General features: G+C 33.2%; 1 protein-coding gene across 3 annotated transcripts in view; it reads left to right on the top strand.

The window, feature by feature from the left end:
• The window catches only part of CSMD3 (CUB and Sushi multiple domains 3), a gene marked incomplete at both ends in the record, with an annotated part of 1,083,475 nt that overhangs the window by 1,016,267 nt on the left and 39,759 nt on the right, over positions 1–27,449 (top strand). For all 3 annotated transcript variants that reach the window (XM_082858355.1, XM_082858354.1, XM_082858353.1), the window contains 8 exons: positions 800–973; positions 2,404–2,589; positions 4,525–4,698; positions 6,843–7,025; positions 10,047–10,223; positions 21,347–21,526; positions 23,130–23,303; positions 27,209–27,382. In XM_082858355.1, coding sequence (XP_082714481.1) covers positions 800–973; positions 2,404–2,589; positions 4,525–4,698; positions 6,843–7,025; positions 10,047–10,223; positions 21,347–21,526; positions 23,130–23,303; positions 27,209–27,382 — 1,422 coding nt within the window. The remainder of the gene's footprint in view (positions 1–799; positions 974–2,403; positions 2,590–4,524; positions 4,699–6,842; positions 7,026–10,046; positions 10,224–21,346; positions 21,527–23,129; positions 23,304–27,208; positions 27,383–27,449) is intronic.

Below are 27,449 nucleotides of genomic sequence, written 5' to 3'. Positions count from 1 at the left end.
GAGATAATGCAATAAAACAGTTCACAGGAATACAGAGTGTTTGGGAAAAGCCAGCACTAAATGAACTCTAAAAAAGAACCAAAACTCTAAACGATGTAAATAATGCATCTAATTGATACCATTATTTCCAAACAAAACTGTGCTAAATTATTAAATATCAATAGTGAAGAAACTATACCAGTAAGGTTGATTGGTTTAGGGAATCTTAATATTGGTATCTCAATATGTTAAGATTCTACAGCATAAGGCATCATTTTTTATTGCAGTCACATTAAGTTATTCTTCAAGCAAGATTTTGCTAATCTATTAATCATAAAAATGGTTGGATAAATAATATTAAAAGAAACTATTTCAAAATTAAATACAAAAAATTGCCTTCATTTATCTGCAATTCTTAAACTTAACTAGAAAAGGAAATTTGGTTTAGTTTCATTCCTTTTGCCATTAACTAGTGATATGAATTTCAGTCTTTCCCAAATTTCTTTGAATTTCAGTATTTTTCCCTAAAATGAAATAGAATGAAAAGCTATCATAGAACTTTAAATATCTGTGTACTACTTGCATGTAATTACTACAATTATAAATAATTGTCTACTTACTAATATAATATTTCTATATTAGACTATTTTGGCATTCTAAATTGTTCCTTTGCATTAGTAAAATTACTTTAAGTATATTTTCATACGAAAGTGGCCTTCTTTCCACATTCTTTGAAATGATTAAGTATAATTTTCATGTAATAATTGATAACTAATTATTCTGTTCTGTGTCTCTCCCACCCCGGCCCTGTTGCTATTAGCTGTGAGCTGTGGTCACCCTGGTAGTCCAATTTATGGAAGAACAAGTGGAAATGGATTCAACTTTAATGATGTGGTAACATTCTCTTGCAATATTGGGTATCTTATGCAAGGGCCAACAAAAGCACAGTGCCAGACCAACAGACAGTGGAGTCATCCTCCACCAATGTGCAAAGGTAAAAATCTAACTATATTCCAGCTTAGGGCATGGTAATAATGTGTCTGTTTAGACACGCATGATAACATTTGAAACAGTTTGGACAGAACAGTAGAAAATTTTCAGCTAATAAAGCAAAAATATTTAATATTGATGTTATCTCATTAGCAATGCTTTCCTTTTTCTTATTTTTTAACATTTTTAGAAGTCAAAACTGACAAACTTTATTTCAGCTGCTTAACTATGTTATCTTGTACCTATTTTATGGCTGTATATAAAATCATTTATATCTTTTTTACTTGCAGTTTGCTTCATAATCAATGGAACTTTTCAATTTTTTAAATATTTTTTATAATTTTTATTGGAGTATAGTTGATTTACAATTTTGGATTAGTTTCAGGTGTATAGGAAAGTGAATCAGTTAAACATATACATATATCCACTCTTTTTTAGATTCTTTTCCCATGTAGGTCATTACGGAGTACTGAGTAGAGTGAGTTCCCTGTGCTATACAGCAGGTCCTTATTAGTTATCTATTTTATATACAGTAGTGTGTATATATCAATCCCAATCTCCCAATTTATCCCTCCCCCTCTTTGCCCCTGGTAACCATAAGTTTGTTTTCTGCATCAGTGACTCTAGTACTGTTTGGTAAATAAGTTCATTTGTACTGTTTTTTTTTTTTAGATTCCACATATAAGCAATATCAGATAATATTTGTCTTTCTCTATCTGACTTACTTCACTCAGTATGACAATCTTCATATTTTTGGTTAACCAATGCTTGAGGCCTAGGGCTTCCCTGGTGACGCAGTGGTTGAGAGTCCACCTGCCGATGCAGGGGACACGGGTTCGTGCCCCGGTCGGGGAAGATCCCACATGCAGCGGAGCGGCTAGACCTGTGAGCCATGGCCGCTGAGCCTGCGCGTCCGGAGCCTGTGCTCCGCAATGGGAGAGGCCACACAGTGAAAGGCCCGTGTACCGGAAAAAAACAAAACAAAACAAAACAATGTTTGAGGCCTAAATTACCATGATACCTGCATTAGACGTTTATTTATTGTTCTCTCTATAGAAGTATATTAAAGATAATTGTTTTGTGTTTTTTCCACTTCCAAAGACGTATATTTTGTATTGTCTGATAAAGTAACAACCAAATTATCATTTTCTTCCATTTTCTAATTGTTTAAACTTGAAAGGTTAAATCTGTACTCAGTGTAATATTTAGGAGTTGCTATTGTTCAAAACAATTTTGCAAAAAGTTTTCCTTTTTCCAATATTTTCAGCCAAACCAATTTCAGTCCATTATATCCCATTAAAATGTTAATATTATTCCTTGAATCTTTGGTTTGTTTGATTAAATTTACCTTTGCAACTACGTTTCTAATGGAAATCTATATAAGTATATGTATATTATTCCAAACATATATTTCAAAATTTGTCATTTGTTTAGTGGTCAACTGTTCTGATCCCGGAATTCCAGCCAATTCCAAAAGAGAAAGTAAAATAGAACATGGGAATTTCACCTATGGCACTGTGGTATTCTATGACTGCAATCCTGGATATTTCTTATTTGGATCTTCAGTTTTGATATGTCAACCAAATGGACAATGGGACAAACCTTTACCAGAATGTATCAGTAAGTAGATAATGGGAACTCTTCCTTGAGATAATGCCGTGGAAGGAACATGTATATTTACTGTCTTTATGAAATATTTAGGGCTGTGTATCAGAAGGAAGCATATTGATTGTATTGTCTTATTTTGAAACTACACTTCCCTATATCCTGCCAATTCAATGCCCAAATGCCATTTTTATTAGTAATAATGTGATTAATAGTTCTCTGTCATCCCTTGATTTTGAACCTTTATGGAGCAGATAGAATATTAAAAGCAGATGTATTTCATACTCTATGATGTTACCATCCCATGAGAATAAACTATATTTTTATTTTCTATTGTACTAATATTTCAAATTTCATTTAAAGCAAAATTAGTTTAATATAAACAGCAACAAGTGCTTGAAAATACTTGAGAAATTAGACAAAGGTGTTACTTAATACTTACTGACTTTAAGTATTTATTATATACAGGTACATGCACATAAGAAATGTTAATACACATCATCTTTCAAGTCAGTCAGCATATGAGTGCATTTTGTTATATGTTGTGATTGTAGAATATAAATAAAATAAATTATAGCAGCTTTGCATACAATTAACATGTGTAGTGAGACAGTAATTTAACAGAAATAAATCAAAATTTTGTGAAGACATAGAGAAGTGAACATGAATTCTAGGAATTCAGCTTATTGATAGGTCTCAAATATATTTACATCTCAGAGCTGATGAATCTTGGACATGATAGGAGAGAGAAGAACTTTATAGATTGAAGGAGTAGTGTATCAAGAAAGCATTGTGCAAGTAATTTTTGGTTATACTAAATGGCTAAATTATAAAATTATTTTATGATCATGTTTTATTTAAGAGGCACTTTCTTTATGTTCATGGGGTAAGATTTTTTGAAAAATTAGTGGCATCATTCATGTACTCATTCACAAACTAACAAAGAAACAAAACTTTATACAGTGTCTATCTAATTTCATATTCTATGCAGATAATTAAATCAATTGTTGATCCCTTGCTTAAAATGCATTTGATTTCTTTTTGTAGACTGACTAGTCTAATGGTTTAAGTAATTCACTTACTTAGCCTTGTGTGGCTACAACATTAAAGTTAAAAATCTTTTGTAGGACCTGAAAACATGAACTCCTTCAGATTTTCTTAGCTCTTATTTACTTTTTACCTTTTCTTTATTTCCTATAGCACTCCCTGGTACTGTGCTAAGTACTCAGGGGTTTTATTAAGTTTATGTCTCCTTGTGTGCTATTTAATACTTTAGAGTCATATTGTGCTCAGTATTTTTCCAAGTTACAACTAAAAGGGAGCACACAGTAAGTTCCCAAGCTACTTCTAGCTTATAAAGATAATTCTCAATGTGTTAACATCTGATTCTGCTAGGCTTAGCTGTGTTTTGGTTGATAAGCCACTGAGTATTTTCTTTATACAGGATAATTTATTCATTAATGGCCTGGAGTGGAATCTGGACTACATAATGTGTAGTCTACATTGTGTGTCACAGATCCACCTTCATTCCCTCTTTTTTACCCTTAAGTTTTTCCCTTTTAATTTTTGTATAGGCTCATTTTGAATCCTATATGAACTTATTTAGCCAATCTACATCACTCCTCTCCCTAACTTTCACATCCTTATCTAGACACATACATACTTCCAACCCATGCACATATGTATATAAACACACACTCACTACCCCCACACATACAATCTTATACCGATTCAATCATTTAAGTTTACTTACAATGTTCCTGTTAAACTCATGCTCAGGGTGAGTGGGATGACAGAATAACTCCTGTAACTTCAACTGTCATATAGATATTTGATTTCTGGATGATGTGTATATTAGAGCAGATAATTCTGATTTATTTCATAAAAAGTTGGTGCAGGTTGTTTGATAGAGATATAAAAAATGTTATATTCAATAATTATGTATTGTAGTGATTGACTGTGGACACCCTGGCGTTCCTCCTAATGCAGTCCTGTCTGGTGAGAAGTATACCTTTGGGTCCACTGTTCGCTATTCCTGCACAGGAAAGCATACCCTTCTTGGCCAGTCATCAAGGACTTGCCAATTAAATGGCCATTGGAGTGGATCACAACCTCATTGTTCAGGTACCACTTGGAAAATTGGATGATATGTGTTGGAAATTACATTAATATTATTATTATTATTTGGAATATATACACAAAACAATCTAAAGAGATACAATAATACATTTCTCTTTTAAAAATCTCATGGGGGAAGCTGTAACATTTTTACATTTATCGGAATTCTTCTTAAGGTAATATGAATTTAGAACACAAATTAATACTGCTTTTGTAAATGATAAATTACAGGTATATGTTTTGAACTGTGTTGTATCAAATGTAAGTGGTGTTAGGATGCTACTCTCTGTGAAGTGCTTTTTTTATTCATTAAAATAGCTAACCATTCAAGCTTAAGTAGCTATTCCATTTTAGCAGATATAAAATATGTTTCCCTATAAAGCAATGTTATATCAGTAGTTTCCTGTTAGAATTCAGTTCTTTGTAGATGAACTTTGTAAGCAATCAGTTACTTAATAGCATAATTTTAAAATAAAGCCCTAAATGTTTTAAATTAAACTAAGCCAATAATTTTTATGAAAAACATTTATTTTCCTAATTTTATTTGTTATTAATAGACAACATATAACTCCTGAGTGTCTATGATCCCAATAGAGTTTTCTTAGAATAAGTAAATATTCAGTCTACTTTTAATTAATAATTTGTTCACAGAGTGAGTATTTGAAAAATCTTTTTTGAGCTGTTTAAGTTACTGTTTTACTTCAGAAATTGTATTTCAGTTTTAGAGCTGTGATTTCTCCCTACTTGATACTATTTATTCTGTTTTTTACCTATCAGCCAGATATTGGTGCTTATTTTTCTACCTGTTCTTTCTACTTACATATTGTCCATTATCTTTATATTATTTTATCTCTGTGGAGATCATATGATGACTTATTAGGAGTTATTTTACACTATTTTTCCTTTAGAGTTAAAAGTTGTGAAATACTTACTTAGTTTCAGATTCCCCTTGTAATTGTGGTTAAACCCTATGAAATAACTACCTGGTACTTCAAATTTAATCTATAGATTTTTAAAACTATCATAGTTAATTTACTCACTCAGTTAACTGATAATACATATAACACACATCTCTCTCTGTGTCTCTGTCTCTGTCTCTGTCTCTGTCTCTCTCCCTCTCTCCCTCCCTCTCTCTCTTTCTCTGTCATACACACACACACAGGATTGATTGGGAAACTACTACTTAGTTGTAAAAATAATGTGTACACATATATTTAAAAGTGAAATAGTGACCTTAAATATTTATGTTATTATTAATATTGCATCACATGAAGATGAGGAAATATTAAGAAGGATTCCAAATACACAGGGCGTGTCAAAATAGGCATCTAGATAGACAGAAAGCACTTTCAATGCTTATGTATTCAACTTTCTCTCTGTCTCTCTTTCTGTGTCTCTCTGTTTCTCTCTCTCTCTCTCTGTCTCAAAAGTATACTAATACTGTGGCAACTTTAATTAAAATTATTTACAAAATGATAAAGAGACAGTAAACCCTAAACACTATAATCAAAAGAGAAACACTTTGGCATGAGCAAAAAATCCGTATTAAGAACTTAAGTCAGAGTTTCTAGTCTTTGTTTACAATTTATTTTTATATTTTCATGTATGAGAAGTATGCAGCTTATTCATTTTTGGTCAGTGGTCATTGATAGAGAAGATTAGGGGGTGAAAGTTTAGAAATACTATATTTTAACATTTATATTTTCCAGTATATCACAGTTCTATTTTAACAGAAACTGATTTCAATTCAGAGAAAGAAAGATGAAAATTGCCAAGTCCATGTTTTAAATTTTAATTGTATAAATCCATTCTCATTTGAGCCCAAAGAACTGTCAATTATAAATTTTCCATTACGTTGGTTAAGAACTAGATTCTGGAAATACTAATGAAATATCTTCAACTTATTGAACGTCTCCAAATATCACTGATATGGAAAATAACACCATACTCTGCAACTATTTTCTTTTTCCTTTAGGCTTTTTCTTATGACTGGAGTCAGATAGGAAATATGAATTACGATTCTACCCAGTCAACTTAGCATATTAAAACACAACATGCACAAAAACAAATTCCTACAAGAATGTTGGACTAAATCATAACTTAATAAATGTTCATTGAAATAAGTTAACTTGAACTGTACTGAATTGCAGGTGATGCTACTGGTACATGTGGGGATCCAGGTACTCCTGGTCATGGTTCTAGACAGGAAAGCAATTTCAGAACCAAAAGTTCTGTACGTTTTGCCTGTGATATTGGTTATATCCTTCATGGCTCAGAAGAAAGAACATGTTTACCCAATGGCAGTTGGACTGGAAGGCAGCCAGAATGCAAAGGTAATCTCAAGTAGAAACTAATAACATTGATGATGCTGGAATTTAACGTGTATCAAATTCAGCTGGGTGCTGCTCGTTAAATTACTCCTACCAGTTCTTGTCCTCAACCATGGAATAAAAGCAGTATCATTCCAGTTTTACCAACACTGTCCTATAAGAGAAATATGATAGATAACAATTATTAGGTTATTAAAATTATCTCTCATGGATCATTTATATACATTGTTCACATCACAGTAGATATCAGGATTGGAAAAGTTAAAAAGATTTTTTTTTTCCCTTTATCACAGTGCTCTGTGTTGTTGACACCACTAGGAAAAAATTAGGTTGTTCTCACATCAACATTAATTACCTCATGATCTGTTTTAGTTTTCAGGTTTGTAGAAATGGAAAAATATAAACAGATGTCTAAGTATAAATGATATTTTTATTTATAGGTATTGCTCATAACTAGAATTCTTAATATTTGGGGTGTTTAAGTAAAATTGTTAATTGTTCTGACTGATTCAGAGTAAACATAATTTTTACAAGACTGCCTAGAAAAGGAAATGTTGCTGGAAAATTACCCTTATAATTTAAATTGTTCTTTTTGAGATTATTTTAGTGCAAAAACTAAACTTGCAAAGGTATGTATGAAATTTACTTGATGTTATACCAAATGTATGGGTTTTATAAATAGAAAACAATTCCCAATAAAACCTTCTTGACAGTTTTTTGATTGACTATATTTTCAGACACTTGTATTATGTTTAAAATTAGTATCCATATTCTAGGAAAGATAGTTATCTTTTTTATAACTGGACTAAATTAATAATCTTAAGAGAGAATTGCAGCTCAGTTTCTATTATAGGGAAAGGGTGGGAACAAAGTTGTGGAGCAAAAGACACTAAGCACACTGTCTTCACTTTATTTCTCAAACTTACTTTCTAAAGGCAAAGTCTTTATAGTGATGTCGTACATTATGTGGGTGATATCTAAGCCAGCTCTTTGCTCAGCTGAACTGCAAAATATTTTTAGACGAAATGCAACCTGGTGCTGACCTTGTTTTGTTAATGTACACATTACAGATAAAATAGACCTAGGAGTTGTAGCAAATAAAACAGAATTAATATTTTCCCCATAAAATGGAGTTCATACAAATCACTTAGAAAAACAGATTCTAGCAGATGACTGGAAAGAGGAAATGAACAGAAAATACAGAAGAGCAAAAAAAAATTGCAAACTATAGAAGAAATTCTACATAACTACTAATCAGAATATTACAATTAAACATCAAACCATCATTTTTCACCTGCTTTAATATGAAATTGTAGCGTATGTGCAGCAAAACTAGAACTTTAAAACATTTCTAGAGGTTTTTTAAAATTATATTTTAGATTAAGTTGATAAAAATGCATATATATTCTTAGCTTTGATTTATTAACTCCACTTTTGAGGAATTTTTTTTTCCTAAAGAAAATAAAAATATTGGGGCTTCCCTGGTGGCGCAGTGGTTGAGAGTCCGCCTGCCGATGCAGGGGACACGGGTTCGTGCCCCGGTCCGGGAAGATCCCACAGGCCACAGAGCGGCTGGGCCCGTGAGCCATGGCCGCTGGGCCTGTGCGTCCGGGGCCTGTGTGTCCGGGACCTGTGCTCCGCAACGGGAGAGGCCACAACAGTGAGAGGCCCGCGTACCAAAAAAAAAAAAAAAAAAAAAAAAATGATGGGACATGGTATTGGAGAGGATGTGTGAAAATAAGCAAACTTTCACACTATTGATACAAGTGTGTATTTTTCTAATATCTTGGGTAACACTATATATACTTAAAAATATTTTTCAGAATTAAAATTTTCCAGAAATTCCACTTTCAGAAACTTATCATAAAAATAGGATCAATGTACATAGTTGTATATATAAGCTAGAGTACATTATAACCAAAAATGATAGAGAAACTAAACTAAACTAAATTTCATGTTTATCAGCAGGAGATTAGTTAGGTAGATTATGAATACACACATAATGGAAAACTCTCCAGGTACTAACCTTTATGAAAGAAAGATGCCCTAATTGTAATGTGCAAGATGTATAAGTTTTCTGTCTACACACACATACACACAAACATACAGCACCACTACCAATGATCGACAAAATTAAATATTTAAGATGCAGCAAGAGATATATGTGGTACTTTCTGAAATTATAAGTACACCTCATATTCGTATAGATAGCAAATTCTGTAAAGTATTAAGATGCCTTCTTATACTACAACAAAATTAGGTACTGCATTTGACATAGGCTTGTTTTAATATATTTTAAAAATTCACTGATGCCATTGATGGCAAATAGTTAAACATAATACAGAATAATCATATAAGGCATTTGTGTTTGTGACTCCTATTTAGGATACATTGAAAACTTAATGAAAATCATTCCTAGAATTTTAATGACTTTGTTTTTACTCAGTTAATTTTTTGTACACTTTGGTCCAGAAATAGAGATTATAAAGTTTTAGTGCAAATCAGTTATATACTTATATAAATAAAAACATACATGATGCTTATAATATTTAAGCGTGTTTTATATCTGTTTTATTACAAGTATAATTATAGTAAATCAGTGTATATTTTATATCTGTTTTCTTACAAGTATAATTATAGTAAATCTTTGTTTCTTCTCGTTACATATCTTCCAATTTTACATGAGCTGCTTTTTAGGCAGAGACTCTTAAAATTCTTCCTTGAAAGACTTTGTGTTACCCCAAAGCAATACTCTCAAGTAATTACTGTGCAAAGTTTTACCAAAATGACTCACAAAATTCTTTAAAAAGTAGCTTTTACATGATTTGTATCCCAGTAATTAAACTAATAAGATATAAATTCATCTTGAATTTCAACTCCTTATAAAAGAGAATTCAATGCTTATTTTAGAGATTTTATTGCTCCTTTGGATAATCTGAAACAATCATTTAGTCCTTAACTTTTTGTGAGAGGATTCCTAAATGCACTATTTTTATATATACTCTTAACCATTTTGTTTTATAGCTGTACAGTGTGGTAACCCAGGGACAACAGCCAATGGAAAAGTCTTTCGGATTGATGGCACAACGTTTTCTAGTTCAGTCATTTATTCCTGCGTGGAGGGATATATCCTTTCTGGACCTTCAGTTAGGCAGTGCACAGCCAATGGAACGTGGTCTGGAACTTTGCCTAACTGTACAAGTAAGTTTCTTCTCAGTATTTTGAAGTATCACTAGGTATGTGAAAAATAGTTATATAAACATGTATGTGTGTGTTTTGTAATTAATCAAACCAGGCAAGGTTTTGAATATTTGTATTGTCCTTCACATTAAAAGATGATGATAGTGTTACGGTTCAAGTGTACACTAGTGAGTTTAAGAATCAGTTGGCTTCCAAGGTATCACATTGGCAGAGAAAAGAGGGATCCCAGAGTATCAGTGCTATTAAATGTAATTTTACAGTATGTTAAAAACAGAGATGAATTATCAGCTATAATCAAGACTAAAAATACAAGGAATGTACTTTTGTTTTGCCAATCTAGCACATATTAATTGTTGACTTGGTTTTTGAAAAAGCAGACTGATTATTTTTGGGTTCGTGCACTATTGTCAGACGTCCTGATGGCTGATTTGCCCTCTTGAGATGTTAAAAAATGTGGCATTTCAGAGATTCAGCATCATAATGAAATTACCCACTTGTTGGATTTTTTTAATGTATTTTAAATTCCTATATATAAATTAATGCCTATATATGGAAAAATAGAATTTATTTAACAACAATCTATCCATTGGAAAATCACTGCTGCTTATATTAAGAAGAACTGCAGTAGCATCATGTAAATCATGAAATTTTTGAAAGAAGAGCTATTTTAGGATGTGTTCAGAGACTCATTCAAGGAGTCATGAGACATTGCTAAAGCCCTTGAGTGAAATAGGCTCTGAGGAGACTAATGGAAGTTTCTTGTGTGTTGAAATTTGAACAGATTATACTTTTGCTGTAGAGGCCCTCATTAAAAGTCATTTGTGAATATTAACATAAATGGGTGTAAGTAAAATTTGTAAATGAGAAGCATGTTGCTTCCAGGATCCAAAAAGATGCTGGGCTTATTTTAATGTTGTGGTGTGGACAAGGTCAATAGTTCTTGACAGTGTCAGTGGTAGAGCAGCCCTTTGCTGACCTAGTAATTCCCAGAAATTTACTAAGGAGGCAGGCCTTGTACCATGTTTGGGCGAATGATTCACCCCCCACCTTTTTCTTTAGCTCTTTTTTGAGTATTTGTATTTCCTGAATAAATAGCTGAAATAATCTATTCAGAGGAGGATGCTGTCAAACTAATGCCATGTCATATCTGTGATTCTTGAGAAAGTTAGTTGTAGTTAATATCTTGCCTGAAAACTGTTGAGATACTTCGTGTATATTGTGTCTCTTCAAAGGTAAAGGCACACTATGGCTGGAAGTTTGTTGAAATAAACACTGAATAGAACATATCAGCCAAATGTGCAATAGCAAAATATTTCTCAGTTGTTGATTTGAATCAGTAACAAGTTATATTCCTGGCCTTGTGTCAGCACCAGATACTGTTACATCTAATCTTTGCGAGTAGTTTTTTACTTCACCTTGGGCAGTTTTCTCATGGCTTAATCAGTATTCTGCCAAATAACTCAAGGAGTTTTCTCCTTACGTCTCCAGAGATCTGTGTGTGTGTCCTCTCTTGTATTCTGTCTCACTAAGTCTGTCCACTTTGTTGTCTCCTGTCCAATCCATCTTTTCAACTCAGGGAGTCTGCCGGGCTCTGCATGGGGTCCTTCTCCCTGTGCCACAGCCTGGAACCTCTCTTTGGGCAGTAAGACGAGGCAGTCATAGCAATCACCTCATTTGTTTCCTGTCACTCAAGGATCACTGTGCTTTGCTGCCTGCTGAAACTTGTACTTTTTTTGAGGGGGGTGGGATTGGGAAGTTGTTTCAAATGGAGAGTAAATTCTTCCTTGTTTCTCCATCTTGAAGGAAAGAAGTCCTCCTACTTACTTTGAAAATGTCTCATTTTTTAAAATACTGAACATTCTAACAATTAAGAAATATGCTTTACTGTTTTCATAGTACACCACCCCAATCTGAGCCTTTAAAACTCTTACCTAGTACCCTTTAAGTATTAGCTCAAACGGCACATTTGGCAAAAGCCTTCTTAGGGCACTTCTTCCTCATATCCACTTTGGCTAAAACTGATCTCTCTACATTGTATAACTCTTTTATGGCAGTTCCTTACATCACTAAACTATAAACTTAATAGGGCATTAGTAACTGGGGCTGTTTATATCATTGACCCTCTAGCACCTGATACATAAATTGACCAAGTAAATAGTTGTTGACTGACTCAAATATCTCATATGAATTTAATTTAGCTATTAGTGCACATGACTTACCATTCCACTCCATTTTAAAATACTTGCAGAGAGGGCTTGTAATTTATAGATAACATAGCACACAGTTTCTGGTATATAGTATGTTTTCAATATATAGTTATGAAAAAGAAGGAAATAATGAATATATTCAGAATAAAGGAAATATACTGAGTAACATTTTTTTCACATTGAATAACAATTATTTTTATTCATGGATAAATACCTAAGTCTTTTATTTAAAGTATTTTCCAACTTTAGTAAAGAAAAACACATACTAGTTCTTAAGATTGAAAATTAGATTAAATTTTTTACTGAATTGTTTTTGGTTTTCCTTAGGAATTTTTAAACAAGTTAAAAAACACTCAATTCAACACAGACCGGGAGCAAATAACGTATCAAAATTTAAAGTCTCTTTTTTATGTCAGTTCTTCAAGGAGAAATATTGTGTTGAGTAAGGTATTTCAAGCATTAGCTTTTAAATGATGAATTGCTATTAAACTAGAAACTGAGAATTTTAACAGTTGATTTACTTCACAGCAAACACCTCAGTAGCAACCCAAACCAAAAGCAAAAATAAAAATATCCTTCAAAAAGAAACAGAGAGGTTTCAGTGGAAATTAAAACAGATTAAACTCCTGTAATTAAAGAATCTAACATACTGAAAATTTTATATGTGGTGATCTGTTATTGATTAGAACAAGTGTTTCAGAGTCCTTCTCATTAATTTGCATTGGAAGTTAATTTCAATATATGATCGATAGAATCATGTAATTTTGGAGCTGGAAGAGATTGTATCGTAGTCTTATATGCATAGGTCAGGAAATTGAGGCACCAAATCATTTAACTGATTTACTGAATACTGACAGAGCTCACCACTAAACAGTTATTTCTGCCACATAAATGGATGAAATTTCCCATTAAATTAATTTTTTCATTTCTTATATATACCAGAAACATTAAATTCAAATAAAACATATGTTTAATAAATTTTGATTTAATGTAATTGCCTTTTGTAGGCATTATTTTTCTAGTATCTGTATGCAAGGACATAAACATGAATTTAAAATGAATTAAATTAAGTTGAAAAAATTTAAAGTATTGAACTAAATTTCTAAACCAAATTCCTGATTCCAATTTTTGGAAAACCCACCTAAAGAAAACAAAACCTTCCTTTTTTTCTTTTCATTCAAAGTGTTACTATTTCTATTCATAATAAATAAATTTGTCATTGCTTACCATTTGTTAGGATTTATGTTAAGTGCTTTACACAAGTTCTCTCACTTAATCCTCAGAACAGATCTATAAAGTATATACTATTATCCTTTCTATTTCACATTTGAAGAAATGGTATCTTACAGAGAAAATATAACTTTCTTTCCTGTGCTAACACAGCTAGTAAATGTAGATTCTAAGATTTAAACTCAAGTCTTTTTAACTCAGGAAGCAATGTTATCAAGTTCACTTCATTTTCTCCTTCTGTATTTTTCCTCCTCCTTGTTTTCTTGCTTTATTTCCTATTTTTTTTACTATAGTCAAATATATTTGACATGATATAAATATAGGGCATTGCTTATAAGGCATATGAAAATGTTTTGTTAATTTATAGCCTGTTCCTCTCTTACTTTTCCAATTTGTCTACATTTACCAATTGGAGTTCTGCAAAGTTATGTCATTTTTTAATGAGCTGATCACTTGTAAAATTTGTGTTTGCTCAACAGTACTTTCCACTCAAAATTGCAATTTTCTCTATATAGCTTAGCAATAATTTTTTGGTTATCTCAAGATGAGAGTTCAAACATATAGTACAGGTATGTCAATAATAAATCTAAATCTTGCAGGAGATGAAATATTTTAATATGATGAGTCAAAAGAAAAGAACAGGAGTACTGTTGAATCACATAGATTATAATTGAAAATAGGGATCTGATAGATTTAGGACAATATCAGTTGAAAGAGATAAAATCAACAAGCTTGATTACATGACACACGTTTCAATATAGGATGATTTGAATAGGAAAGAATTAATAAAAGTCTTAAAATATAGTTGAATAAATCATCTAGTTACAATGGTTGAATGAAAGTAAAATATAAAGAATTGAATTATATTTAGATTTTTTTTCTACATTTTAAAAATAAAATTTTGGTTACTTTAAATGTTTTCCCCCTCCGTAACTGGGCTAGTTATCCTTAGGCAGCTAGTACCTCCTGCATAGTGATAATCAAAGGAGTGATCCAATTTTTAGAATATTATTTTATTTTTAACTTATTATAGTAATATAGTTTATATAAAATACAGTTTAAATGAAATAGAAAGAGAACCGCGGGTATATAATATAATTGGATGATTTATGGATTCAGTTAATAAAAAATCATTTACCCAGAACCTATCATAGAGCCCTTTGCCAGGAACTGGCAAATTTTAGTAAGGTTGGTCTCTGGTCTCTAATATTGCACACGCAGTAAAGTAGCTTTGGCATTTCAAGCATTTTTGCCCTTTGAGAATTTCCTACCAGAGTGATTTGCAAATATACCTTTTATTTGCTTGATTTCCCAGCAACAAAACAAACACACACGCACGCACAAACACACACAGATTTTTTTGTTCTTAAAACACTCCTTTCCAGTCACATGTGTAGATGTGTCACCTGTGATTTTCCTTATCCATTTTCATGATTCTAGAAAACATTTCTGGAATAAACATAATTTAATAATAATGGTAATGCCCCTACTTTTCTTCCTCATATCTAGCCTTATTACAGATATTGGTAAAAGGATAAAATGTTCCTCACATAAATTCTAACTGCTAATATTCTCCAGCTTCAGATTATAGAGGAATTGAGAAATTGTACACTTAATCTTTCTCTAAAAATACGCCTCGAAACCAAGAACTCTTCCCTCTTCTCTACGCCTATCCTTCTGCATCTCCGGACAGGTCCTTATTAAACCCACCACCAGTGCTGGAGTATGAAGTTTCCCCCAAATAACTAATTTTCTCATGGGTGAGTAAAAGAATATATCATGAGATCAAAATCATGCATTCAAATATCGTGAACACTTTGGCAGAGAAATTATAAATGTTAAGAAACATCCACAGAACTTAAACTAAGCTGGAAGGAAAAGATATTTGCTACAATACCAAGAAGCTTGTAACAGTGTCCTGATTTTAAGATTTGGTGAAGTCCCCTTCTGTAATGTTCAGACTGAGAGAGAAGATCTAAAAACTAAGCACAAGTAAATACTCATTAAAAACATATATACATTTTTTGTTAACACAGAAACCCTTCAAGATACTAATAGTATGGAAACATTATCTTTCACAAAATCTAACAGGCAGAGCCACCTCTGGTACCTAGGGCACATAGTGTTTGGGAAAAAGATACAATCTGTGCCAGGACAGGGCTTGTCAAGTAAGGATTGGCTGTCAGGTCTAAAGAAAAAGAAGAAAAAAATATATATATATATATCTGTATATGTATACATATATATATATATATATATATATATATGTATATAATTTGTTTCTTGGATATTTTTTTAACCTACCAGGACTTCTGCTTCCAAACTGATCAATGCCCTGCATCCTACAAGTCATTTGGGCCAGGGACAGCATACTTAATCATATCCAGTGATGAATGAAACTACAGCTTTTTGTTCCAAATACCCAACACAGAAATGGCTCTTACCCAATCTTTTTTTTACCAGCCTGAGAATTCTCATGGATTTTTTTTGTAGAGGATAGGTCAGGGAGCTGGGCTAGTCTTACACAAGAGAAAGCTGGGGGCTATCCCAGAATGAAACTGGGGGAGATGAAGCTAAAAAGTCATCTAAATCTTCTCAAGAAGAGAGAATTATCCTTCAGGGCAGCGGTTCTCAGACAGGGGTGATTTTGCTTCCCAGGGGCAATGTCTGGACATATATTTGGCTGTCACATTGCAGGTGAGTGGGATGAACTGTTGGTATCTAGCAGGTAGAGATCAATGTTAAACATACCCCCCCATGCACAAAGCAACCAAGAATTATTGGTCCCAAATGTCATAGTGCCAGGGTTAAAGTTGAGAAAACTTACCTTACTGAGATATAAAAAGGAAACTAACTTTTGCGTTGGGAGATTATGTAGAATCAGAAGTGTTACCAGGGAAGTGGCTTGAGTACCTTTCTGGAACTTCATTGTGCTACAGAACTCTGTTCTGGACTTGAAACCCAGCAAAGCACATGTGTAATAATGTCCAAGCAAGCATGTCCATTGCTGCACTGTGTACAGTGGGAAAATGATGGGATAACTCAAATATCAGTCACAGGGGTTTGGTTACATGAATCATATTGCATGTATATCCATGCAAGGGAATATCATGTCATTAAAAACAAGTTAAATGGATCTATATGTATTAACACGCAAAAATGTTCATTAGATATTGAGTAAAAAATGAATTCTGTTGTAAAAGTGTGGGTAATGTGATCATATTTTTTTTTAAAATGCATATTTATAATGTTCATTTAAGAAGTTAAAAGAGAAAGTAGTTTTGAGGTGGCATAGATTGACTAGAATTAGTACAATTATGTTTTATATTTAGCATAGAGGTTATATACTTAGATTTATCATAAATGATGCCAAATAAGTATCAATTACATGATAGAAGCTAATTAGAAAAGCTCACACAAAACCAAACTCAAACCTTTCAAACAATTCATGTGTTTTTGAGAATTTGCGTTGTTTAATTATTCCTTACATACTCATTCACTCATTTATTCTTTAAACAACTATTTTACTTAATCTCTTATGATGAGTCATGCCCAAGACTAGGCTCAGAGAATACAGTAGTGTAGAAAAGAGACAAAATAACTGTCTTCATGGAGTTTATTGGGTTGTTGGGTGTGTGGATGCATGCGTGTGCGTGCGCTTTTGCTGTGTGCATGCACTCTTGCTGTGTGCGTGCACTCTTGCTGTGTGCATAAGGGATTTGGTGACCTTAGAAAAGATTCTCTTGCATTAAACCACAGCACCCTGTTGTTAGGCACTAATGTCTCTGAATTTTAGGGGAAAGCCCTAAAGAGCTACTATTCTAAGGTTTTGCCTAAAAAAACCCGAAAGCCTCTTTTTGTTGCTGAAAACAAGCTGGTGGTGACTGAATTGACTTGTGGAGCAGGTGCTGTTTACAAAGATTGTTGCTATTGGAAACTTCCTCTTTGACCTTTGCTTCATTACGAAACCACCAGAACAAATCCTTCTGAAGCTGTTGTTATCAGGCATTTCATTCATGATGCTGCCAAGATATGCAGAACTCTTCCTCAGTGCTTCTCTAAAATAAACCCTCTGTCTTCTTTCGGTGGCTACATCTCACTCAGCTCATGTGCCTTACGACTGGGTTAGCTGTTCTTTCTTGCCAGAATTCTAATTCAGTCTGTAAAGCGCTGCCCAGAAAACAATAACTATCTGTTGGTGTTCTCTTTAATTTTCCTTCTTCTTAGCTTTGAATCTAGATTAAAAATATAAAATAACAAGTAAAATAAAATGAAGTCTTAAACTCATTTTTATATGATTACACGTTTTAAAACTGCAAAAAGAATTGACATCTTATGGTAAACAAGTAGGATTTGATTTCCTATTCAACTCAGTTGTACAATTTAAAAAATATTTTCCTTGTCAGTAACTAAAAGAATTAAAATCATCTTGTATACAAAACTCTTATTAGGAGTCAGATAGAAACACTCAATGAGTGATTTCAGCAAACTCTTCAGTGCTCTGAGGATTAGCAGGTGGAATGTCGTGAATATTATTCTTTAATTTAAATGTCATCATTCATGGTCCTAAATTTCTTAGGCTCAACAGATTAGAATAATATGAAAAAAACCTTGACATTCATAATTTTAATGGTAAATTAATAAATACAATATAATTTAATTGTCATTAAGGTCTTCTATGTCTTAATCTGTTTTTAGTCTTTAACCCTAGACTTCCAAAATGGGAACTATTAATTAATTACTGTTAATTCAAAATAAAAATGAGACAGTATAACTTAGATTTACCTGGTAAAATTATTTGTCCTTCTATGAAAAAAAAATTCAAAAGGCAAAACAAATACTAAAAGGCAGGTATGCCACATGTTTTTTGTCTCCAGAAAAGGAAAAGTGATGTGACCTTTTGTGTTTTCCTTTTTCTCTTAGCCACCAGAAAACGTTTAGCCAAGCATGCTTAAATCATGTTTCTCAAAACAGCAAGTGCTTTTGTGGCTTATATATGATCTCTGTTATGCTTTGTTCTTAAATGCCATATTTAGACGTAATTCTGTTTCCTATGCTGTCATCAGTCTTTTTGAAAGTTTTTGTGTGGCGTCATTTTATAAATGAGAATATTATATATGTAATTTTTTTTTTTAAACATCTTTATTGGAGTATAATTGCTTTACAATGGTATGTTAGTTTCAGCTTCACAACAAAATGAATCAGTTATATATATACATATATTCCCATATCTCTTCCCGCTTGCGTCTCCCTCCCTCCCACCCTCCCTATCCCACCCCTCCAGGCGGTCACAAAGCACCGAGCTGATCTCCCTGTGCTATGCGGCTGCTTCCCACTAGCTATCTACCTTACGTTTGGTAGTGTATATATGTCCATGCCTCTTTATCGCTTTGTCACCATTTACCCTTCCCCCTCCCCATAGCCTCAAGTCCATTCTCTAGTAAGTCTGTGTCTTTATTCCTGTTTCACCCCTAGGTTTTTCATGACATTTTTTTTTTTAAATTCCATATATATGTGTTAGCATACGGTATTTGTCTCTCTCTTTCTGACTTACTTCACTCTGTATGACAGACTCTAGGTCTGTCCACCTCATTACAAATAGCTCAATTTCGTCTCTTTTTATGGCTGAGTAATATTCCATTGTATATATGTACCACATCTTCTTTATCCATTCATCCAATGATGGACACTTAGGTTGTTTCCATCTCTGGGCTATTGTAAATAGAGCTGCAATGAACATTTTGGTACATGACTCTTTTTGAATTATGGTTTTCTCAGGGTATATGCCCAGTAGCCAGAAACTATCAAACTCTTAGAGGAAAACATAGGCAGAACACTCTATGACATAAATCACAGCAAGGTCCTTTTTGACCCACCTCCTAGAGAAATGGAAATAAAAACAAGAGTAAACAAATGGGACCTAATGAAACTTAAAAGCTTTTGCGCAGCAAAGGAAACCATAAAGAAGACCAAAAGACAACCCTCAGAATGGGAGAAAATATTTGCAAATGAAGCAACTGACAAAGGATTGATCTCCAAAATTTATAAGCAGCTCATGCAGCTTAATAACAAAAAAACAAACAACCCAATCCAAAAATGGGCAGAAGACCTAAATAGACATTTCTCCAAAGAAGATATACAGAGTGCCAACAAACACATGAAAGAATGCTCAACATCACTAATCATGAGAGAAATGCAAATCAAAACTACAATGAGATATCATCTCACACCAGTCAGAATGGCCATCATCAAAAAATCTAGAAACAATAAATGCTGGAGAGGGTGTGGAGAAAAGGGAACCCTCTTACACTGTTGGTGGGAATGTAAATTGATACAGCCACTGTGGAGAACAGTATGGAGGTTCCTTAAAAAGCTACAAATAGAACTACCATATGACCCAGCAATCCCACTACTGGGCATATATATGTAATTTGAGACAGCTTTATGGACCAGCATGATTGTTAGAATCTCATGCTCAAAAGCCTCCTGTGGTTGGTGTTTAATGCTCTGTGATCACTGTCTCAAAATTTTTAATGATTTAATCTTTGAATTTGTGTTTTATAATTAAAGCCCACTGGGACAATGGAGCATGTGCTGAAGGTTTGGAGAGTCTGCTCTTGTACAATTTGCCTCCCTGCCTCCCTGTCTTTCTAGGATGGGTTATAGGCCTTTAGCTCCCTACCACCTGCTGCCCCTGGCCCTGCCTGGCCTTCCCACTCCCACCCCTGCTCTGGGCCACTGATGCCTTCTGCCCAGCCGGTCCATCATGTCATTAGCAGAAGGAGGCTCACACTGCACCTCTGTTCTTCACCCCTTTGTGGGGTCTGGGTGCAAGCATGGGTGGGGCTGCTTGGATTTGGCTCTACTCATGGAGTCTTGGGGCAGAGGCAGGGCAGCAGCTAACCCTTTCCTAGACTGGCGATACAAGGCAGATTTGGCAAGCACTTGACAGAGGCCTCTTACTCACCCCTAATCCAGGAAGCAAACACATTCCAGAGTGGAGGTCGCAATTTCTTGAGGATTTTTCTGTCACTTGGGATGGCAATGAGATGATGGAAATGGGAAGTTGATTTCTCTATCCCTAGCTCTGGCATTTTCATTTTTCACTAGGCCCACAAATTATGTATCTTGCCCAGTATGTGATAAATTCACATTTTATAGTTTATTCATTCTTTCATTTATTCAATAAAATTATTATTTTTGCACCTAGCATTATGTTAGTTAAAAACTATGATAATATCCAGTTGAGTGGCACTGTGCAGAAAATATACTCTCAATCCAGCAAGCCTGATAAATTAGAGATTTCAGTAACCATATATAGGAGTATAAATTTCAAATGTTATGTTAGAAATCTCGATCCTATAGGAGAGCTTCTCCATGATTATTTAATTCAGGTTAGAAGAGGTTACCACATCAGAGTTTTTTACAACATAATAGCATACTAACCTGGCCTTTTCGAGTCTAAATGACAGTTTCTGAGCCATGTGTATAGAATCTGTAATAAGTAACTGATCATAATCAGGAATTGCCAGTATGTGGTTTAAATATGCTTATGTTTTATCATTAAAAATGAGCATGATAACTAATTTTCCCTACTTTTATATTAAGTATGGCATATGCTTACTATTTCTTTCCATTAAATACATGCCACATTAACTATCTGCTCTTCCAATCCAATATTGATAGTAATCAGTTGTGGAGACCCAGGTATACCAGCCAGTGGACTGAGATATGGAGATGATTATGTGGTTGGACAAAATGTTTCCTACATGTGCCAGCCAGGCTATACAATGGAATTGAATGGTTCCAGAATCAGGACTTGTACAACTAATGGCACTTGGAGCGGAGTAATGCCAGCTTGTAAAGGTATGATAATGATTTCTTCAATATTTATAAGTGATAACCACCACATATTTTCTGCATTAATATGCAAATTTAAAGTAAACTTAAATAGTGTTTTTTTGTATTGTTTTGCTTTTTTTTCTGGTACCAAAATTGAGTGCTTTAAACCATATAGATAATAACATATAAGATTTTAAAACATTTTAACAAAAACATTATATCTCATTGTAAGTAATGATAATGAACTGTCATACAACCAAAATAACAAAAATATCATGTTCTGTGCTATGTAATCACCATCATCATTTATATTGATTGATGAATACTTAAAAGAGAATATAACCACAATGAACTAGAACTTTAACTTGATTAGCTACCTGGGTCGAGTTATTCATGGATGGGAAGAAACACTTTCTATAATTTGAAAACAATCAGCGTGAATTGTAGAACTGTACTTTTTCTTAAAAGGTAAACCTGTTTCTTTAAAGAATGCAATCTAAAAGTAATATTTTAGTCAATATAGGTGTAAGTTTACTACTTTATGCTATTTGTTTTTCCATTGAAAATATTTTCATAATTTTTTGTCAATTTTTTTATTATTTGTGAAATACTGTAGATACAATGTCAGATAATTTATACTGTTTTATAGTAATACTGATTGTTAATCATCGAGATTTCTCATTAAGGTACATCTCTAAATGCCTATGAATTGCGAGTTTAATATCTCCCTGATGTAATCTAACACAAAAGAATAATACCAATGCGGTTCTTTTCTTCTTGATTACATAGTTGCCTAATCAGATCACTATAAATATACAGTTAGTCTGTAAAAATACATGAACAGACATTTTATATTTTATACATTATTAAAATATAAATATGAAATATTTCATACATTATTAATTGATTCTGATAATGACAATGTTATACAACTCCCAAAATTTATTTATATATGTTGCTAGTCATCAAAATAAAATCATTCCTCATTTTTAGATTTTATAATTGGTACCCCTCTTTTTCCCTTCACCTCTGTCACCTTATTAACTCATCTTTGCTCGAGGACAACTTAATTTTAAAAATGAATGTTTAAAAATTTTATAATGCATTTAGAAGCTATATAGTAAGTTTTAGCATATGAATCTAAGTGGTTGATAGAACAAAATTTGGATATTTTAATGAGATACATAATCTGTGTTTTCAAAAATATGACAGAATTACTCCCAAATTCCTTGCTACAATGCTGACACTTTATATAGCCAAACAACCCAGCACTTCAATCTTTCTAAATGTCACTGGAAAATAATTTTATATGAAACCAGTGATTTATCAGTTGCAGTATACTGGATAGAAGGTCACCCTCTCTTTGCCTTCCCTTCGATGTCAGAAAGCTTGTTATTTTGTAAGAGAATATCTGACAACCAGTAGCCATTATGTTGCCAAGTAGTCACATCCTGGAAGGACTGATTCCAGGGATGTTTCAGGAATACTACCAGGAGAATAAAACATGCCACACCATATTGTCCTCCAAAAGGTTAAATTAGCACATATGCCTCTTCTAATGATATTTATTTTTTTAACACCAGGATATTTCAACAGCTGTGTCTAATCATTTTTAATGTAATTACAGCTGTTACCTGCCCAACTCCTCCCCAGATTTCTAATGGAAGGTTGGAAGGAACAAATTTCGACTGGGGCTTTAGTATTAGCTACATCTGTTCTCCAGGCTATGAACTATCCTTTCCTGCTGTTTTGACCTGTGTAGGGAATGGTACCTGGAGTGGGGAAGTACCACAGTGCTTACGTAAGTATACTTTCCATACTTAAAATTATGTTTTCACTCTCCTAGAGCTACTTACTGTGATTACAGCTGTTACATAATTTTTTTCAGATTTTGCCAGGACAAATATGAGATTGTTAAGCTCTTTCCCATGCATAATTAAAATTCAATTAAAATCAGCATTTACCAGTGTAGCTATTTTTTATGCAATCCAACCATTATGTTCCTTCTGCTCTAACTTTTAGACTAAACTGCTTTGTTTGCAAAACACACTATACATTTTACACATCTTGTTTTTTTGGGTGATGTCCTCTACTCAGGTTTATGTTCCTTAAAGGCAGAGATTTTTGTTTTTGTTCACTGTTTTACCTCTGGTATATAGTGCAATCCTTGGCAGGTATCAAACTTAGAATGCTATAGTAATTAAGACATTACAGCATTGGTTCAGGGATAGAAAGTAAATCAGTGTTAGAGAATAGAGAGCACAGAACCATTTTATTGATACTTGATGTGTTATAGAACAAATCAGTGGGGAAAGAATGGACATTTCAATTAACGCAATAAGGCAATTCGTTTACACACACACACACACAATCTTTGTCTCACACCAAATAGCAAATCAATGTCAAATCATTAGGGAATTAAATATAAAAGTTTTAAATATTACAACACTACCTAAATGACCTTGAAGTAAGAAAGGATCTCTTAAAATGTGATGCAAAAGCTCCACCCATAACTGAAAAAGTGGAAAAAATAAGCTACATTATTAATTTTAAATTTCTCATTTCAAAAGGCCAATCATAAACCTGATAGTTTATTTGAAGAGCTTCCTATTAAGTGATTGCAAATACTAGGCATGCATGCCACCATTTTGCTGGCCCATCAGATCATTCATATCACGTTTGCTACAGAGAGTATTACTAACCAGTTTTATTGAGCCTGAGACATAAAACTAATTTACTTCTGCAATTGTGGTCTGTTAGACTTCAATTTATGCAACATCTAAAGAAGCTCCTTCTAGGTAATATGATTTATTAGAGTGTGTTCCAAGCCTCAAGGTTGATGTCACACAAATTGACCCTTAAAATTCTGATGCTAAGGATCATCTTAAAACAGACCAATGTGTTCTGAATGAGACTAGATATTCTATAGCTACTTCAGAATAAATAGCAACAAGGGGATTTTACAGAGATGAGTTTATGGTAAAGTTTGTTTGATATGAATGAAAAAATCTCAATCAAAAAGTTTCTTGATATAATGTTTTATTTTTTGATCTATTAAAATGCAAATAATAATAAAATACATACTATAGACATTTAAATTGTAATAAATATCCAAATATAATAAGGCTCACTTTGTCCCAATTGCTTTACATATATTATTTTTAGTACATAGAACTCCTGGCTAAGTATGTTTAGTCATGACATTTTAATAGATAATGACACAGGCTCAGAGAGGTCAAATTGTAAGGACACTGGGTAACTCTGCCATCATTTAGGGGACCAGCTACATTATTGTGTGGCCTAAAGTCATATTACTAGTAACTGGCAGAGTATGAATTCCAGTTCAGAGAGGTAGACCTAAGAGACAATTCTCTTATCCATTGAATAGCCAAGTTCAATTATTTTAGGTATTTAACAAAGAAGAAAATCTTTTCTCATTAAATCTGTTCAAACTATGCCTTTTTATCTTAAAGTTTATATCACTGTGAACTGAAGCCTTTTGAAATTAAACCCTGTATCTTAAGCCTTTAAACTTGACACCAATAGGCTTTTGGTTTAGTACATGAAAATCTAAAGATAGAAAACAGATTGAATGATGGGGGGGCTGGGAAGGGGGATTGAAGAGTTTATGTGGTTGCATCTCTCCTCCTTTCTTTTTTCATTGAATAAAGATAAGATTCTGAGTTGAATGACTCAGCAGAAATATGCTAGAGAAACATTTCAGAAGTAAATTATAAAATAACTGTGAGATAACTTAGTAATAGAAATGATTGCTAAAGCTGAAGTACCCATTGATAATGTTCACTGAGGAAATATCCATTGAATTAAAAATGTGCCAGAGATACAAAGACTAATAACACAAGGAGCCTGGCCTTTGGGGTTTGATATTATGTTGCTAGAAGTGCTTGGATGCCAAGTACCACTAAGGCTTACAAGAAATGGTGAAAATTAAAACAGAACACAATAAATAAATATTTATTTTACATGTGTTACTATACTTGGAACATTTCCCCAGTTTATTTTATTTTAATATTTACTATGATTACTTTTCATCTTAACTGTTTTAAAAGAAAAAAATGTTTCTAAAAAGAGGTTTAAAAGTCCAAGTTTCTCTTAGAGTCTTGAATTTCAGGGAAGGTCTTTGAACACTGCGTTTGAGACTAAGGTATTCTATAAATAAGGTATTCATTTATTCCAGGTTTCCTGGAGCAATTCTTGTTTATTCTGTTATCCTGGTAGGTGTCCTATCCAGTTAGAATCCTCCTTTCACTCTCAAAAGTGTCTTGGTTTGGATGATGCATTTTATAGTCACTCAACCTATAACTATCTTAAGGCTACATTTATACTTAAAAACATTTGGTTATTTCCGTTTGCTTTATAGGGGAATAAACTTTCAGGTGCTGAATCTGCAAATTTAAAAATTGAGTATACTTTTAAAACATAGTTAAAATAGTAAATTTTATGTTATGTATTTTTGACTACAGTAAAAAAGAAGTTGAAAACATGCTATATGTACTTCGCCTCAGTTATCTACTAGATTTGAAGCCATCTGATCTCATCCTCTCCTACAGTTCTGCGTGCTTACTCTGCTCCAGTCTCACTGGCCTTACTCTCCCTCCAGCATGCTACATTTGACCTAGCACAAGGCTTTGGCAATGCTGTTTCCTCTATCTGCAATGTTCTCCCTCGCGAGAGAATGGATGGCTAAATGGTTTTTTTCCTCCAAATCTTTTCTCAGTGAGAGACACCCATGCTACCTTATTAAAATTCACTACCACTACTCACCCTCTAGCACATCCACATGTACAGTCCTGATCTCCTTTGCCCACAGTATTTTTCCCCATGGGACTTATTATCTTCCCATATACTACCATTTTTACTTATTAATTATGTTTATTCGTTTGCTTTCCTCACAAAAGCATAAACTCCACAAGTGCAGGAACCTTAGTTTGTTTACTAATAAGTGCAAGCACCTAATATTACCTAGAATAGTGTTTGTTTTTTAGTACTTTAAAAATATATGTTGAATGGAATCATCTAATCAATTTGTTTAGAACTATTGTCAAGTTGATTTCTTCAGTGATTGTAGAACATTGAGATTCCTTGGTTTTGTATGGATCTGGATTCTGATGGCCTTCTTTTCTCTTTAAAAAACTACCACCACCCCCCGCCAATATTTTGAAGAGGAAGACAACCGAATACTCGGATACTAGGATACGTGATCCGAGTGTTCAACAGAGCACGTATCATTGAAACAAATAACTATATCTTTTATATACATTAAAAAATACATAGCAATCTGGAGAGTATATCCTAGACCATTATGTTTTTTTTTGTTTCTGATAGAGCTATCTGTGAATCACATGTCTTTTCAAGAATACACTCCAACTTTGTAGCATATATGTATAAATATGTGGTTTGATTCTGGTCAGTATAGAACAAAAAAATACCAAAAAATCTACAATTGTTAAGGTGGTCTACTATGTGGAAAAATATTTGAATCAGACTAATTTTTTAAAAGTATTACGCTGAATTGAATATTCAGCATTTATTCATGTAGACAAAAGATAAATTTTCATTGGGATAGATTAACATGGGTAGCATGTCACTTTAGTGCAGTATTTCAGTTATTTTTGTCATTTTTCTGATGACATTTACTCTGATGAATCTAAATCACTGTATAATTCTCTTTCTTTTCACTTCCAGCAAAGTTTTGTGGTGACCCTGGTATACCTGCCCAAGGGAAAAGAGAAGGCAAAAGCTTTATATACCAGTCAGAGGTTTCATTCAGCTGCAATTCTCCTTTCATATTAGTGGGATCTAGCACCAGAATATGTCAAGCAGATGGCACTTGGAGTGGTTCATCACCTCACTGCATAGGTAATATTAATTAAAGATCAATAATGCTCAGTAATTTGGGAATTAATAGATAGTAGGGAGGTTTAAT

Source organism: Leucopleurus acutus (assembly GCF_964270905.1).
Source record: "Leucopleurus acutus genome assembly, chromosome: 17".
Classification (NCBI taxonomy): Eukaryota; Metazoa; Chordata; class Mammalia; order Artiodactyla; family Delphinidae; genus Leucopleurus; species Leucopleurus acutus.
This window is presented reverse-complemented; position numbering and strand designations above follow the sequence as displayed.